This window comes from Balaenoptera borealis (assembly GCF_965194805.1).
Source record: "Balaenoptera borealis genome assembly, chromosome: 2".
NCBI lineage: Eukaryota > Metazoa > Chordata > Mammalia > Artiodactyla > Balaenopteridae > Balaenoptera > Balaenoptera borealis.
The window spans coordinates 90,508,649-90,527,542 of record NC_138867.1 but is presented as its reverse complement, the minus strand read 5'-3'; the positions used below and the strand labels follow the sequence as shown (position 1 = coordinate 90,527,542).

General features: G+C 34.6%; 1 protein-coding gene and 1 long non-coding RNA gene across 8 annotated transcripts in view; both read right to left on the bottom strand.

Annotated features, from left to right (window-relative positions):
• FER (FER tyrosine kinase) overlaps nt 1-18,894 on the bottom strand; it is a 457,469-nt gene that overhangs the window by 219,543 nt on the left and 219,032 nt on the right. For 6 of the 7 annotated variants that reach the window (XM_082376336.1, XM_082376338.1, XM_082376340.1 and 3 more), the window contains one exon: nt 7,573-7,776. The exons of the other annotated variant lie outside the window; for it this stretch is intronic. In XM_082376336.1, coding sequence (XP_082232462.1) covers nt 7,573-7,776 — 204 coding nt within the window. The remainder of the gene's footprint in view (nt 1-7,572; nt 7,777-18,894) is intronic. 7 annotated transcript variants of the gene reach the window in all.
• The window catches only part of LOC309622615, a 463,955-nt gene that overhangs the window by 249,015 nt on the left and 196,046 nt on the right, over nt 1-18,894 (bottom strand). The gene's annotated exons all lie outside the window — the stretch shown is intronic.

The window sequence follows — 18,894 nt, the reverse complement described above, 5'->3', positions numbered from 1 at the left end:
AGACATGAAGAAAGGTAAAATGTTATAGATGTGTAACATGTAGTAATAACAGTAATATCTGAACCAAATATATGGTCTTGTATACTTGAAAGTTCCTGAGAGTAGATATTAAGCATTCCCACAAAAAAAAAAAAAAAGAGTTAATTACATGGGATGATGGATGTGTTAATTCCCTTGATCTTGGCAATCATTCTACAATGTGTACCAAATCATCATGCTGTACACTTTAAATATATACAATTAAATTTGCTTAGTATTCCTCAGTGAAGTGTGTGTGTGTATATATATATATACACACACACACATACACACACACACACACACACACACACACTGTTTCTCCCTTTGTCTTTCTTCAGTCTCTTAATAAAGAGCCAGGAAATCCTGTTATAACAGACCATTCCATTATTTTGCACAAAATTTTTACCTCCCTCAGAATAAAAGCCTAAGTCTTTACCATGGTCTTTAGGGCTCTCTAATCTGTCCTCTATCATCTCTCTCACCTCATCTCTTACCAAATTCCCCATCCCGCCTCACTCCCCTCCAGCCACACTCATTTCCTTCTTGTTTTATAAACACACTACACACATTCCCTCCTCAGGGAGTTTACACTTGCTGCCTGAAATAGTTCCTTGGATGGACGTTTGGGTAATGGCTCCCTTACTTCCTTCTAGTCTTTCAACAAATGTCACCTTTTCAGTGAGGTCTACTCAGGCCATCCAATATCCATTTCTCACCCCAACTAAATTTCTCACCTCCTTTTCCTTACTAAATTTTTCTCCTTAGAATTTATCACTATCTAACATCACATATATTTTACTTATGTATCTTGTTTATTGCCTATCTCCTCCTCTAGAATATAAGCTCCTGAGATGATAAATTTTTATCTTTGTTTTGTTCATCAGAGTATCCCTCTGGTCAAGAACAGTGCTTGGCATATATTGCCTGGATAAATAAACGTGTGTGAAATAAATGAAATGCAATGCATCTAAAATGACTATAAAGTTAAAGTAAGACAACTTAACATAGAAATGAATACTGGAAAGTTCACACACCCACACAAACTCAAGATGCCCTGTAGAATGTTTAATAAAAAGTAAGTAATGAGATGAAGTTCACACAGAATGAAAATTTTAAATCAGCCACTAGTGTCATAAGGCCTTATATAAATTTCTAATATACCCCTTATAACTAGAGAAATAGAGAATAAAATAATAGGAATTTTCAGTTTCCCTTTCTTAAGAACATATCTAGTTTTTAATCTAAAGGTAGTTTTCTGCCATTGACACAGTAATCATGATGAACTAATACAGTAATACAAGCAGCAGTACTTCCTTCAAGGGCTAAAATGAGAAACTGATTCCTAGCAGCAAGTATTTGTTTAAAACAATTCCTCTGACATCAGTGAAGTTCTGAGTCCTAACACAGTGCAAAACCAATTAACTCACTTCCTTAAAGATGAAGATAATGTAATGAATCTAAAAATGATACTATGGCTGTTTGCTTATAAAGTTCACCTAAGCAACTAAGGTCAAGAATAATACATTCACGGAACCCTCATGCACTGTTGGTGGGAATGTAAATTGGTGCAGCCACTATGGAAAAAAGTTTGCAGTTTCCTCAAAAAACTAAAAAGAGAACTACCATATGATCCAGCAATTCAACTTCTTGGTATTTTTCTGAAGAAAATAAAAACACTAATTAGAAAAGATACATGCACCCCTATGTTTATTACAGCATTATTTACAATAACCAAGATATGGAAGAGACCTAAGTGTCCATCAATAGATGAAAGGGTAAAGAAGAATGGATAAAAAACAAGATACACACACAATACAATATTATTCAGCCATAAAAAAGAATGAAACCTTGCCATTTGCGACAACATGGATGGACTTAGAGGGTATCATGCTAAGTGAAATAAGTCAGAGAAAGACAAATATTATATGTGGAATCTAAAAAACAAAACAAACAAACATAACAAAATAGAAACAGACTCATAGATACAGAGAAGAAATTGGTGGTTGCCAGAGGGGAAGACGGTAGAGAGATGAAAGAAATAGGTAAGGGAGATTAAGAGGTACATATTTCTAGCTATACAACAAATAAGTCATGAGGATGTATTGTACAGGATAGGGAATATAGTCAATAATATTGTAATAACTTTGTATAGTGACAGATGGTAACGACTTATCATGGTGATCATTTTGTAGTGTACATATAAGTATCAAATTACTATGATGTACACCTGGAACAAATGTAATATTAGAAGTCAACTGTACTACAATTGAAAAGAAAAGAATACATTCACCAAAAATGTTGAGGACTTGTTTCTTGATACATTCAAAATTCTGAATATTACATTTGACTTTGTACAAATTTGTGTAAATTTCTTATAGCTCAGATGACCTGAGGTTGGGTTCACATACAGAGAATTCTTTTTAAAGTTTTTCTATATGGCTTTACTAATAATGTGACAGAGAGAATCCATATTAACTTTCAAATAAGAGATTTCTCTTTGGAGCTACTAATGATCTCTTCTGTGAATTCCAAAAGAAGCAATAAAAAATAGTAGTAAAAAATAAATTTCTACAAATTCCTACAAAGATCATTTTGTTGATAGTCATTTGTATTACATTTTCAAAAACCAGGTAATATATCATTAAAAAATAAGAAGTATAAATTAAAAGTATGCTATGAATCAATCTTTGTAAAATAAGAATTACATAGTTGCACATAATTAAAATATATTTTTAAGATCTCAAAGAATATACAGTGAGCCTGTAAGGGGGTATTAACTGTGAAGCACATGTTCCGTGATACATATTTCTGAATTTTTACTAAGAGTATGCATTATTTTTGTTTTTAAAACATTCACTATACCTAGAATTCATTCCTGATTTATCACTGTGCTACTTAAGAATCAATCATGCATATAGATGAAAAACGATAAAAAGTAGAATCAGATTTTGTTGCTACACATATTTCCAGAGGACTATTATTATGCAAGGAAGTCAGACAGAACACAATAAGCACACAAAAATGAGAAGGGTATTCAATGAATGTGTAATTTGAAATGTTATGCCTGAGTAGATCTCCTGAAAAACCATCAAGGATAAGCATGCATAAGAAAAAAACAAAAAGGAAAGAGGGAAAATCATTTCTGAAAGAGGCCAAGATGAATAAGCTGAATTAAAAACAAAAGGCTAGAACACTCCTTTTTTGGGTAGTACCCAACAACAAAAATGTAAAACATAAATTTTAGCTTTCTCAAATAAAAAAAGCACATTGACTAGTTATATTACTATTTAAACCAGTAAACAGGAAGGATTGTTGGGGAATCTGAGGAATATAATAAGATTTTGGTAAGGCTTCTCCTAGTTAACTTTTATTCATTCTTCAGATGGTTGTCTCAAACGTAACTTCCTTAAGTTTTCCAGTTAAAAGTATTCATAGCACTGTGTATCTTTACAGCACTTAATAGAGTTTATAATTACATATATTGTGTGTGATTTACAAATGACCATGAGCCTCCCCACTAGACTGTAAGATCCACCATTATATCTCTGGGTCTTAAAAGTACTCACTCAATTAGTATTTCCTGGAAACTAATTAATAAGGTTTTGGAATGGCTTTGCTTTATTGTTAAGAAGGAAGTCTCCTAAGTCCCTGATTGTGTGTCTGGGGCACAGAAAATGATATCTTATGCTGATTCATTTTAACTTCAAGGAACGTATTGCCTTCTCTTGAATCTTTGAATGGCTGGAGTAAAACAGTTAAAATAATCTTAAGTGTACAAGGATAAGAACACAAACTTGGAATTGTCATACAAACAAGTTTTGGGTCTGTATATACTTTCACTTAGTCTTTCTTAAGATCCACAGTATGAATTTAAAAGGTAGTTCAAAGAGCCTAGAGATTGTGGCAAAAAACACTAAGTAAACCTGTCTGGTACATTCAGAGACTACATCCATCACTTTAAAGTGAAACTCAGCACATGATAGACATCCAATAGATATCTGTTGAATGAACTGATGATACAATACACTGAGCTACCCAATTTCACATAGTAGCTACTCACAGCCTCCACTTCTGTGCTATTTTTGTTTTATTGGCCCGTATCCCTGGACTCTATAGAATACTTGCTCAATTAGTATTTTTTGATTGAAATGAATGAAGAAATAAAAAAGGATGATATGCCATTAGGTAGAGGATGTTCCCCCAGGTTTTATTTTAAAATATTTACTATGTTGTGATTTTTCAATTCATCACCAGATGTTAATTCAAATGTTTGGCTCAATTATCCTTAAATCTGCATCTTTAATGTTTCTCTGTTCATGAATTCTACTAATGTCTCACCTACCAGGTCTTAAGCTCACCGAGCAGTAGGCCATACATTTTCAGTTTCACCTCCCTACACTGCATAACATGATACTCTGCCAAAATGTGTTTTTAGCAAATATGTGTCAGATAAATAAAATTAGAGAAATATGAATTGGTATTTTCCTATTAATAATAGCACAAAAAGTTTTTTTCTGAAGTACTTTGTTTCATCACTTCTTTTTGTTTATCTTATACAAAAGCAAGGATTTGATTATATACTAACCTATCAAATGAAACAATGCTATTTGAATCTCTATGAAAATCTGTCAATATTTATGACAAAAGATAAACAGTTTTAGGTACAAACTCTAACTGTGGCTTTACATCAAGCACCATAAACAGGTTAGTAACTATGGAATAAGTCAGTAAATAACACTAGAATTACACTGAGATTCAGATACTTAGCTATGCTTAATATATCTGGCTTTATGAAATTAATGTAATTAGTGTCCAATAAAAAGTACAGTTTTCCTTGCTTGAACTAGCTAAAACAACAGATATTCTCTGCTAGAGTAGTAAAAAATGTAAAAATCTAAAGTATCTGCATCCATCTTGATCAGTCATAATGTTCACAGCATGCAGTTTCACACCATGTTAAAAAAATAACTGTGATATGCATACAAAAATAAAGCTTCAAAATAACTGCCAAACTAGACTCTAGTTGACAGAGATAATGTTGCTAAAAATAACGTTATTTGTGATCAATGAATACCTCAAACTTAAATATATAAATTCTAAAACAATATTTTCATTACTATTTAAATTTCACAAATAAATCTCAATAGGAACCAAAAAGAAAATTTTTAACTTTTCCAATTACACTTATATTTCGTATAAAGTACATTTGTATGTTTTTCTAAATAAAGTGTTCAAACAATGGTAAAAATGCCTAATGATCTGCATAGCACTTCACACATTACAAAGAATATATTCACTGTTTGACTCTCACAATCAGTATATCAGCTATTACCCCCAATTACTTCCCAAACCAGAGCTTGTAAAGTACAGATCTGGGCCTGAAACTCAAGTTTTCATTGATTACTATTTGACTTTTTTTCCACAGAATCCTATATTTCTTTATGTCTTCCTCACTTAGGACACCTGACCCCACATTTATGTACAGCTTTTATAATCTACTAATGGATTATAAATTCATTGATTGGAATATAATAGGCAATCATTAAATATCTGGTAATGACTTCCCCCATTTATAAACCCCTTCCAGACAACAGGTGTATGAGGAAGGAAATGGGATAATTTTAGATCAAGCAAGATTCACCTGCACAAGAAGAAAAAGAATTAAAATTTCCCCAAACAGTCAATTTCACCTTAAAACTCTTATTTTTTAACTGATTGAAGAACTCAACATTATACAATGAGGGCAAATTAAATAAAATTAGGCAGTGGAAAACCTGAGGCATTTACAGAAATACAAGTACTCTCTTCTTTAAGAGAGATCTTTGCAAAATTTCAATGACAGAGGAAGCTGAATAAAATCTTTAAATGTGAACTTGTAACAAATATCTTATTTTTAGAATATATTATGCTGTTCACTTTAGTTACTTAAAACAAAATGGCAATATTAAAGACAAGTGATAATTTGCAAGTGGACCCTTTCCATTTTGTTTCTAAAAATACTAAGTTAAATTCCTACAGTTACATTTTAAACTACAAGAGGTAATAAGGGAAATATTTCAGTCTTATTTAATGTATGACATATTTCAAAGAGTAACTTTTAGAGCTTAGAAAATAGAAGGAAACATTCATATAAGTTGTAGTTTATAGTTTGTCTACCATCTTTCCTTCTACAATTCTCATACAATTTTATAAATATTGCCAACATGGTCACTGGGTGTAATAAGGAAGGTTATCTACATCCATAATTTAAAGGCACATACAAATTTAAAGAAAGTAAGGGATGACATATTATTAGAAACAGTAGGTTGGATGTATAAGAGTAGGCAAATATAATTATCAAGTTGAGGTCTGAATACTATGCAAAATTAACAAGTAGTATGAAAATTATAATATATACTTTAATATACTTATTTTAACCCATCTGAACAGCATTTATTTTCATTTAAATATAATCCCTAGATGTGATTATACTAAATGCAACTTTTAAATGGTTACTTTTATGGTATGTGAATTTCACCTCAGAATTATAACTGTATAGTATATAGATAATATAATATGCAATATATATTATCACTAGATGAACTTATATATATATGTGAACTATATATGAACTTGAACATATATGTTCCTAAAACCCTCTGAAGTTCATCTAATGATAATGGTCCAATCTTCTTGTACGGTACTTAGCATCACTCTAGTGCCTGGACATAAACTGAAATCCTACAGACAGCCAGCTTGAAAATGCATGCCATTTGATATGATGGGGTAAAAAATGACAAATACAGGCATCAATTCCTTCCTATGCCAAAAATATTAAAAATTTCTCAGTGGGTAAAGTTAAACAAAATTTTGAGATCACTCTTCATCTGTTGAGTGCTTAATAAAGAATGTAACAAATAAGTTTACAATACTTAAACTTCAATAAATAAATCAGTATTAGAACAAGCAATATGCCCAGATCATTTTAAAAGTTTTTCTTCGATTTCTATTTATTGTTCATTAATGCCAACAAATAATAGCTTATACATAAGTGGAAAAAAACCCTTAATCCTCAAAGAATCATAAAAACAATTCAACTATCACTGTCCCATTCATTAAGGTATTTCATTATTACTATTTAATAAAATATTTCTTAAAAATCTCTCATGGTAACATTTTTGAGCAATTTCAAGGGCTGGTTTCAAGAGCATAAAATTCATAATTAAGTTTCTCTAAAAAAAAATTATGATAATCACATTATTTCTTTTTATTTTTAATACAAAGGATCTTTAATGTTCAAAGTTAACTTAAAACATTAAATATTTATGCATTTAAATTTAATGTAAATTGTAACAACTATTCTTAACTTTATATTTTAAAATATGTATTTCCTTAAAAATGTTAACATTTTAGTGAATTTTAGAGCACTCTACTTACGGAATTCAGAAAAAAGAAAAGTTAAGTGCTAAAGTTAGTGTTACAGGCATTTATCACAAATTATTCATCATTTATTACAATTATACCTCAATTAACTATATCAAAATATACATATAAACTAAATTGGAAACGTACATCAACAAATTGTATGATAAAGTGTCTCCTTTGTCCATCAGAAAATACAGAAAGGACATATTCACCAGGTTTCCCATGACTCTCTCGCACCAAGAAGTCTCCTTGTTGTTTTAACAGATCTTGCGCTTCTATTCTGGGAATTGCACCATGGTACCAATCCTGTTCTGCCAGAGGCTTCTCAATTATGGGGATCGTATCACAGAACTTGAGCAAATATTGAAAAAAAACTAAATTAGAGAAAATAGCAATTTTTTTCTGGTAAAGCTAACAGCAATTATAAATACTTCTTACCTATGTTCTTCCCTTTAATTAACCAATTAAAAGTTATATGATGAATCTGAAATTTTCATAATTTTTAAAGAAAATACGTCCTAGAGCACTGGTGCTGAAGCTTAGTACAAATACATATCCTTAAATACTTGAAGGTTATTTGTTTTTTCTATCTATCATACATAGGTACACAAAACATCAACATTTAGAGTTGGCACTTATAGTCTTATTCACCATGTCATAAGATAAATCCCTATATTTAAAATTTTTCAATCAGAGAATTATGATGAAAAGAGAGTATGATCAGAGAAATTTATCATAAAATAACTTCATTTTAAAAGTTGAGTTACATCTTTTTATGGAATTAACTCTTAATCACATGGGCTGTGGACTGTCCCCATCATGAGTCCCAGGAGTGCTAAGTCGTCATTTGATGGTGCTCTGTTGCTGTGCCTTCTCATTCTTATCCTTATTTCCCTGACTTCCTTAACCATTACCTCTGCCACATGGCTGGTCCTGATCCTGTACAGCAATGGCAGACAAAGCCTTAGGTGAAATAGCTTCATTGAAACCACCAATGTTCAATTACAAACATATGGCAAAAACAAGGGAGGAATATAAGTCATGAGCACAGCAGGAAAGCAAATTATCTGTTATTTTAGGAGGCCAAGTGCTAATAACAAATAGAGATAACTAAGAGCTGGTTATGTTTCATTGAAATGTTTCTAATTAATAATAGATGAAATCACACATTTTCTGGTTGCAAGTAAAAAGTTTTTTGTTTGCTTATATTTATTACCCACAGAAACTAAATTGCCCCAGGCGATAAGAGTACTTTATGGGTAAGGTATAATCATATGCACTAACCCTTAAGGTTCTCAAAATATAATATGCACAATGCCTCATGAGAAAGTAATTCATAAATCGGAAAAATCAGAATTAACAATAAATGAAAGACAAATATTCACATATCAATCAGGTTTTTCAGGTTGATATTATGAACTCTACATAGGGATAAAATACAGTACCTTTCTGGTAAATGAGAACTAGTTTTGAAGAGAGCCTGCATTGTTTTGTATCACACGAAGAGGCTTAAAACTTACTGGTCAAAGTTCCATTTTATATTATCCAAAACCCATCCGACTGATTTAAAAAAAGAACGTTGAGAAGTCCCAATCAGACTTTTTCAGAGTCCACAGTTTGATTTCTACTTCTACCACTATGATATTCTTTAATTCTTTAATTGCATACATGATGTGACTATACATGGAAATCGTTTATAAGCTAAATAAGCCTTTTTCTTTTAGTACTAATTATGATAAATACTATATTTCAAAGAAATTTTAAATTGTGCTCCCAAAAATGGGTTTAAAAAGTAAATTATATAAAGAACTAGCCACAACTATGAGATTAAAAAAGTATTATTTTTAAAAACAAATGCATAACCCACACAAAATTAACTTTTTGTGTATACTGATACTAATAGTTTATAATTCTTAAAGTAGGTGGTCAAAATGATTAAATATTTCTTCTCCAAAATTTTGTCACAGTGCATTTCAATACAGAAAATACTAAAATTTTTACTGTTATACGAATATTTCCAAGTCTCACCAATGGCAAAGTGTTTCATTGCTTTTTTCCAGAGGGAAAAAAAAATCAATAAAATAAGAAATTCAATGTCACCTCTTGGCAAAAAACTTTTTTATTATTATCTCTCAAAAAAGGTCTACATAATAGAAAAGCATCACAAACAAGAATATCATATGCTTGATTTCTTGTCCTATTCAACCTATCCTCCCAAATTTTGGTTTATTTAGAATTGTGAGAATGAAGAGCCTGGAGAATTCGTTAAGTCAGAGGGCATTTGAAATACAAAAGGTGAGCTAACACTGAGAAATTCATTTAAGGATTTGAAGGTGAGGAATACATCTGGGGAAAAAAAAACATCTATGTTTGTTTCTTTGTTTAAAAAAGAGGAGTAAATAGGAAGGAACTTATATTGCTATTTCATAGGGATTACACGTCAGTCCTCTGGGTTTATTAGTTTCTTTTGGGTAGGAAGGGAAACTTATAGAAATCTTCTGTTTCCGGCTCCTAGACAATACTGTAACGAAATGTAGGCTGAACTCACTATGAGTGTGTGTGTGTGTGTGTGTGTACATGTGTGACAGGCATACACAGGGAAAGGTTGTACTTATCCCCTGCCTGGTTCTATCAGGTCTTTCAGGGACTTCCCTGGAAACATTGGAAGGAACGTTTTAATTAATATGATTTCAATTAAATTCCAATACAATTTTGCAAACTTGATAGTGATAGAATGCAGGATGTACCAGCAACAAAATCCCAGCATCCCAAAAGCCTTCATAATTACATCAAAAATGAAATGAAGCTTTTTACTTCAAATATCACAGCTTTCTAAGCCTAAGTGGGGAAAGATTTTTCCTTGTCATTAAGTTATCTAAAATTTTTGCCAAAGATATGGGGAAGGGGAAGTCTCCTTTTTAAAATGTATAGTAATCCAATACAGTTAACAAGTTATACTTAATAAGACAAGCTTTTCTGATTGACTAGGCTAGCTGTTTAGTTAGTTATTTTCCCTGGGCCTTATTCTTAAAGAATATTCCAGCAAAAACATACTGAGCTTAGTGAAATAAAAAGATTGGTTTAAATGAAGATGCAATGAGGAGTCGGCACAAGAAAATGAAAATATTTTTTGCTTGACTTAAGAATAAGAGGCTATTTTTTTTTCTTAGCCTAGTTCAGGCTAATTCCCAAGAATTCAATGAAGATTTGTATGCTTTTATCTCAAACATTTGAGCACAAGATGAGATCCTTTTTGAGAGGCAGAGACAAAAGTGTTTAAAAACAAAAATCAAAGTCTGGATCTTACTCAAATTAAGTACCCAAATAAGAAACCATTAAAAAAAAAAACACTAAAATATAACAGCATGGAAAATATACAAGTAAACCTCTCAATGAGCTTCAACAAGCTAAATAAAACTTCAACACTAACATAAAAGTTTTTATGAATTTTTAATAACCATAAAAGTGAATTTAATTCTTTAGTATCTTATATAAATTTAGTTATTAATTTAATAATCTTAGTAATGAATTATTTCAGATCTAGTATAATAATATACTATGGTGACTACAAGTAACTCACAGGATTTTAAACATTTCTCAAAAATTCCATAATGACCCCTTTAACTTTAAAGCTATATATCACTGGGAAATTTTACGGGGAGATTAAGAATCAAATGTCATATAAGCAGAAGTAGGAGAAGCACCAAACACTTGCAAAGGGTGGGAAATATTGGCCTATTGAAAAGGAATCTGCCTGATGGTACTAAAAGCTACTTTCACTGAAAGGGCAATTTAACCATAGGTAGAAAAAATGTATTTTATACCAATTAGAGTTTGATAGTTGAACAAATGCATAACATAAAATGAAAACATGAATAATAATGCTCTTCCTGCCACTTTTTTTCAAATTTCTAACCAGTTATGTTTTGAATGCATTGAATGAGTTAATTATTAAAATAATGAAAAACAAAGACTATTTGGGATATTTGATCTTCATGATTGTTTGCCTTCAGGCTAGACAAACAGGATGTAAAACAATGGTTCCATCATTAACAGGCACTAAGGCCTATCTGTAAATTGACGAATTCTATTTTTTTTTAGCAATAAAGTAGAACTGATCATTGTTTTCATACACTGATAGCTTAGTTATTTTTGTTATAAATATACTTTACCTAATGTTCACCTTCCACTATGAAACTAGCAACAAAATTCTTATGTGCAAATTTCTTAATTAAAATTTTTTGTACTTTTTGAAAATTTGAGTTTGTTCAGTCTTTAGCTAATAATATAACTATGGTCTATCATGATGACTAGGCAGAATTATATGCTGAACAAATTCACATTCGTATACAATTTTCCCCAAAACTTTATTTAAAAAGATACACACCTAGGCCAAACTCAAATATTACCTTACTTCCACTGCTTTCTATTTCCCTGATTGCCTATTTTTTTTAAATAACATCTTTATTGGAGTAGAATTGCTTTACAATGGTGTGTTAGTTTCTGCTTTATAACAAAGTGAATCAGCTATACATATACATATATCCCCATATCTCCTCGCTCTTGCGAATCCCTCACACCCTCCCTATCCCACCCCTCTAGGTGGTCACAAAGCACAGAGCTGATCTCCCTGTGCTATGCGGCTGCTCCCCACTAGCTATCTATTTTACATTTGGTAGTATATATAAGTCCATGACAGTCGCTCACTTTGTCCCAGCTTACCCTTCCCCCTCCCCAGTCCTCAAGGCCATTCTTTACGTCTGCATCTTTATTCCTGTCCTCCCCCTAGGTTCTTCAGAACCATTTTTTTCTTTTAGAAAAAGATATATGTGTTAACATACGGTATTTGTTTTTCTCTTTCTGACTTACTTCACTCTGTATGACAGACTCTAGGTCCATCCACCTCACTACAAATAACTCAATTTCGTTTCTTTTTATGGCTGAGTAATATTCCATTGTATATATGTGCCACATCTTCTTTATCCATTCATCCGATGATGGATATTTAGGTTGCTTCCATGTCCTGGCTATTGTAAATAGAGCTGCAATGAACATTTTGGTACATGACTCTTTTCGAATTATGGTTTTCTCAGGGTACATGCCCAGTAGTGGGATTGCTGGGTCAGATGGTAGTTCTATTTTTAGTATTTTAAGGAACCTCCATACTGTTCTGCATAGTGGCTGTATCAATTTACATTCCCACCAACAGTGCAAGAGGGTTCCCTTTTCTCCACACCCTTTCCAGCATTTATTGTTTGTACATTTTTTGATGATGGCCATTCTGACTGGTGTGAGGTGATACCTCATTGTAGTTTTGATTTGCATTTCTCTAATGATTAAAGATATTGAGCATTTTTTCATGTGTTTGTTGGCAATCTGTATATCTTCTTTGGAGAAATGTCTATTTAGGTCTCCTGCCCATTTTTGGATTGGGTTGTTTGTTTTTTTGATATTGAACTGCATGAGCTGCTTGTAAATTTTGGAGATTAATCCTTGGTCTGTTGCTTCGTTTGCAAATATTTTCTGCCATTCTAAGGGTTGTCTTTTTCATCTTGTTTATGGTTTCCTTTGCTGTGCAAAACCTTTTAAGTTTCATTAGGTCTCATTTGTTTATTTTTGGTTTTATTTCCATTTCTATAGGAGGTGGGTCAAATAGGATCTTGCTGTGATTTATGTCATAGAGTGTTCTGCCTACGTTTTCCTCTAAGAGTTTGATAGTGTCTGGCCTTACATTTAGGTCTTTAATCCATTTTGAGTTTATTTTTGTGTATGGTGTCAGGGAGTGTTCTAATTTCATTCTTTTACATGTAGCTGTCCAGTTTTCCCAGCACCATTTATTGAAGAGGCTGTCTTTTCTCCATTGTATATTCTTGCTGCCTTTATCAAAGATAAGGTGACCATATGTGCATGGGTTTATATCTGGGCTTACTGTCCTGTTCCATTGATCTATATTTCTGTTTTTGTGTCAGTACCATACTGTCTTGATTACTGTAGCTTTGTAATATAGTCTGAAGTCAGGGAGCCTGATTCCTCCAGCTCCATTTTTCTTTCTCAAGATTTCTTTGGCTATTCAGAGTCTTTTGTGTTTCCATACAAATAGGGCAATTTTTTGTTCTAGTTCTGTGAAAAATGCCATTGGTACTTTGATAGGGATTGCATTGAATCTGCAGATTGCTTTGGGTAGTATAGTCATTTTCACAATGTTTATTCTTCCAATCCAAGAACATGGTATATCTCTCCATCTGTTTGTATCATCTTTAATTTATTTCATCAGTGTCTAACAGTTTTCTGCATACAGGTCTTTTGTCTCCTTAGGTAGGTTTATTCCTAGGTATTTTATTCTTTTTGTTGCAGTGGTACATGGGGATGTTTCCTTAATTTCTCTTTCAGATTTTTCATCATTAGTGTATAGGAATGCAAGAGATTTCTGTGCATTAATTTGGTATCCTGCTACTTTACCATACTCACTGATTAGCTCTAGTAGTTTTCTGATTGCATCTTTAGGATTCTCTATGTATAGTATCATGTCATCAGCAAACAGTGATAGCTTTACTTCTTCTTTTCTGATTTGGATTCCTTTTATTTCTTTTTCTTCTCTGATTGCTGTGGCTAAAACGTCCAAAACTATGTTGAATAATATTGGTGAGATTGGGCAACCTTGTCTTGTTCCTGATATTAGTGGCAATGGTTTCAGTTTTTCACCATTGAGAACGATGTTGGCTGTTGGGTTTGTCATATATGGCCTTTATTATGTTGAAGTAAGTTCCCTCTATGCCTACTTTCTGGAGGGTTTTTATCATAAATGGCTGTTGAATTTTGTCGAAAGCTTTCTCTGCATCTATTGAGATGATCATATGGTTTTTCTCCTTCAATTTGTTAATATGGTGTATCACATTGATTGATTTGCGTATATTGAAGACTCCTTGCATTCCTGGGATAAACCCCACTTGATCATGGTGTATGATCCTTTTACTGTGCTGTTGGATTCTGTTTGCTAGTATTTTGTTGAGGATTTTTGCATCTATGTTCATCAGTGATATTGGCCTGTAATTTTCTTTGTTTGTGACACCTTTGCCTGGTTTTGGTATCAGGGTGATGGTGACCTCATAGAATGAGTTTGGGAGTGTTCCTCCCTCTGCTATATTTTGGAAGTTTGAGAAGGATAGGTGTTAGCTCTTCTCTAAATATTTGATAGAATTTGCCTGTGAAGCCATCTGGTCCTGGGCTTTTGTTTATTAGAAGATTTTTAAGCACAGTCTCAATTTCAGTGCTTGTGATTGGTTTGTTCATATTTTCTATTTCTTCCTGGTTCTGTCTCAGAAGGCTGTGTTTTTCTAAAAATGTGTCCATTTCTTCCAGGTTGTACATTTTATTGGCATATAGTTGCTTGTAGTAATCTCTCATGATCCTTTGTATTTCTGCAGTGTCAGTTGTTACTTCTTCGTTTTCATTTCTAATTCTACTGATTTGAGTCTTCTCCCTTTTTTTCTTCATGAGTCTGGCTAATGGTTTATCAATTTTGTTTATCTTCTCAAACGACCAGCTTTTAGTTTTATTGATTTTTGCTATTGTTTCCTTCATTTCCTGTTCATTTATTTCTGATCTGATCTTTATGATTTCCTTCCTTCTGCTAACTTTGGGGTTTTTTTGTTCTTCTTTCTCTAATTGCTTTAGGTGTAAGGTTAGGTTGTTTATTTGAGATGTTTCATGTTTCTTGTTTCTTGAGGTAGGACTGTATTGCTATTAACTTCCCTCTTAGAACTGCTTTTGCTGTATCCCATAGGTTTTGGGTCGTCATGTTTTCATTGTCAATTGTTTTTGGGAATTTTTTCATTTCCTCTTTGATTTCTTCAGTGATCTCTTGGTTATTAAGTAGTACATTGTTTAGCCTCCATGTGTTTGTATTTTTTACAGATATTTTTCCTGTAATCAATATGTAGTCTCATAGCATTGTGGTCAGAAAAGATACTTGATATGATTTCAATTTTCTCAAATTTACCAAGGCTTGATTTGTGACCCAAGATATGATCTATCCTGGAGAAAGTTCCATGAGCACTTGAGAAGAAAGTGTATTCTGTTGTTTTTGGATGGAATGTCCTATAAATATCAATTAAGATCATCTTGTTTAATGTGTCATTTAAAGCTTGTATTTCCTCATTTTTTTTCATTTTAGATGATCTGTCCATTGGTGAAAGTGGGGTGTTTAAGTCCTCTACTATGATTGTGTTACTGTTGACTTCCCCTTTTATGGCTGTTAGCATTTGCCTTATGTATTGAGGTGCTCCTATGTTGGCTGCATAAATATTTACAATTGTTATATCTTCTTCTTGGATCGATCCCTTGATCATTATGTAGTGTACTTCTTTGTCTCTTGTAATAGTCTTTATTTTAAAATCTATTTTGTCTGATATGAGAATCGCTACTCCAGCTTTCTTTTGATTTCCTTTTGCATGGAATATCTTCTTCCAGCCCCTCACTTTCAGTCTGTATGTGTCCCTAGGTCTGAAGTGGATCTCCTGTAGACAGCATATATACAGGTCTTGTTTTTGTATCCATTCAGCCAGTCTACGCCTTTTGGTTGGAGCATTTAATCCATTTACATTTAAGGTAATTATTGATATGTATGTTCCTATTACTATTTTCTTAATTGTTTTGGGTTTGTTATTGTAGGTCTTTTCCTTCTCTTGTGTTTCCTGCCTAGAGAAGTTCCTTTAGCATTTGTTGTAAAGCTGGTTTGGTGGTGCTGAACTCTCTTACCTTTTGCTTGTCTGTAAAGGTTTTAATTTCTCTGTCCGATCTGAATGAGATCCTTGCCGGGTAGAGTAATCTTGGTTGTAGGTTCTTCCCTTTCATCACTTTAAATATGTCCTGCCACTCCCTTCTGGCTTGCAGAGTTTCTACTGAAAGATCAGCTGTTAACCTTATGGGGATTCCCTTGTATGTTATTTGTTGCTTTTCCCTTGCTGCTTTTAAACTTTTTCTTTGTATTTAATTTTTGATAGTTTGATTAATATGTGTCTTGGCATGTTTCTACTTGGATTTATCCTGTATGGGACTCTCTGTGCTTCCTGGACTTGATTAACTATTTCCTTTCCCATATCAGGGAAGTTTTCAACTATAATCTCTTCAAATATTTTTTCAGTCCCTTTCTTTTTCTCTTCTTTTTCTGGGACCCCCATAATTCAAATGTTGTTGCGTTAAATGTTGTCCCAGAGGTCTCTGAGACTGTCCTCAATTCTTTTCATTCTTTTCTCTTTATTCTGCTCTGCAGTAGTTATTTCCACTATTTTATCTTCCAGGTCACTTAACCGTTCTTCTACCTCAGTTATTCTGCTATTGATCCCGTCTAGAGAATTTTTAATTTCATTTATTGTGTTGTTCATCATTGTTTGCTCTTTAGTTCTTATAGGTCCTTGTTGAACGTTTCTTGTATTTTCTCCATTCTATTTCCAAGATTCTGGATCATCTTTACTGTCATTACTCTGAATTATTTTTCAGGTAGACTGCCTATTTCCTCTTCATTTGTTTGGTTTGGTGGGTTTTTACCTTCCTCCTTCATCTGTTGTGTGTTTCTCTGTCTTCTCATTTTGCTTAACTTACTGTGTTTGGGGTCTCCTTTTTGCAGGCTGTAGGTTCATAGTTCCTGTTCTTTTTGCTGTCAGCCCCCAGTAGCTAAGGTTGGTTCAGTGGGTTGTGTAGGCTTCCTTGTGGAGGGGACTAGTGCCTGTGTTCTGGTGGATGAGGCTGGATCTTGTCTTTCTGGTGGGCAGGTCCGCATCCGGTGGTGTATTTTTGGGGTGTCTGTGACCTTACTATGATTTTAAGCAGCCTCTCTGCTAATGGGTGGGGTTGTGCTCCTGTCTTGCTAGTTGTTTGGTATAGGGTGTCCAGCACTGTAGCCTGCTGATCATTGAGTGGAGCTGGGTCTTAGCGTTGAGATGGAGATCTCTGGGAGAGCTTTCGCCATTTGATATTATGTGGAGCCAGGAGGTCTCTAGTGGACCAATGTCCTGAACTCGGCTCGCCCACCTCAGAGGCACAGGCTTGACACCTGGCCAGAGCACCAAGATCCTGTCAGTCACACGGCTCAGGAGAAAAGGGAGAAAAAAAGAAAGGAAGAAAGAATAAAATAAAATATAGTTATTAAAATAAAAAATATTAAAAATTAAAAAATTTAAAAGTAATTCAAAAAAGAAGAAAAACAAAAAACGGACAGACAGAACCCTAGGACAAATGGTAAAAGCAAAGCTATAGAGACAACATCACACACAGAAGCGTACACATACACACTCACAAAAAGAGAAAAAGGAAAAATATATATATATCGTTGCTCCCAAAGTCCACCGCCTCAAATTTGGGATGATTCATTGTCTATTCAGGTATTCCACAGATGCAGGGTTCATCAAGTTGATTGTGGAGATTTATTCCGCTGCTCCTGAGGCTGCTGGGAGAGATTCCCCTTTCTCTTCTTTGTTCGCACAGCTCCTGGGGTTCAGCTTTGGATTTGGCCTCGCCTCTGCATGTAGGTCGCCTAAGGGCGTCTGTTTTTCGCTCAGACAGGACGGGGTTAAAGGAGCAGCTGATTCGGGGGCTCTGGCTCACTCAGGCCGGGGGGAGGGAGGGGTACAGCGTGCGGGGCGAGCCTGCGGTGGCAGAGGCTGGCATGATGTTGCACCAGTCTGAGGCGCGCCACGCGTTCTCCTGGGGAAGTTGTCCCTGGATCATGAGACCCTGGCAGTGGCGTGCTGCACAACCTCCCAAGAGGGGAGGTGTGGATAGTAACCTGTGCTCGCACAGGCTTCTTGGTGGCTGCAGCAGCAGCCTTAGCGTCTCATGCCCGTCTCTGGGGTCCACGCTGATAGCCGCGGCTTGCGCCTGTCTCCGGAGCTCGTTTATGCTGTGCTCTGAATCCCCTTTCCTGGAGCACCCAGAAACAATGGTCTCTTGCCTCTTAGGCAGTTCCAGACTATTTCCCGGACTCCCTCCCGGCTAGCTGTGGCGCACTAGCCCCCTTCAGGCTGTGTTCACGCAGCCACCCCCCATCATCTCCCTGGGATCTGACCTCTGAAGCCCGAGCGTCAGCTCCCAGTCCCTGCCCGCTCTGGCAGGTGAGCAGACAAGCCTCTCAGGCTGGTGAGTGGTGGTCGGCTCGGATCCTCTGTGCGGGAATCTCTCCACTTTGCCCTCCGCACCCCTGTTGCTGCGCTCTCCTCCATGGCTCTGAAGCTTCCCCCCTCTGACACCTGCAGTCTCCGTCCGCGAAGGGGCTTCCTAGAGTGTGGAAACCTTTCCTCCTTCACAGCTCCCTCCCACTGGTGCAGGTCCCGTCCCTATTCTTTTGTCTTTGTTTCTTCTTTTTTCTTTTGCCCTACCCAGGTACGTAGGGTGTTTCTTGCCTTTTGGGACATCTGAGGTCTTCTGCCAGCATTCAGTAGGTGTTCTGTAGGAGTTGTTCCACACGTAGATGTA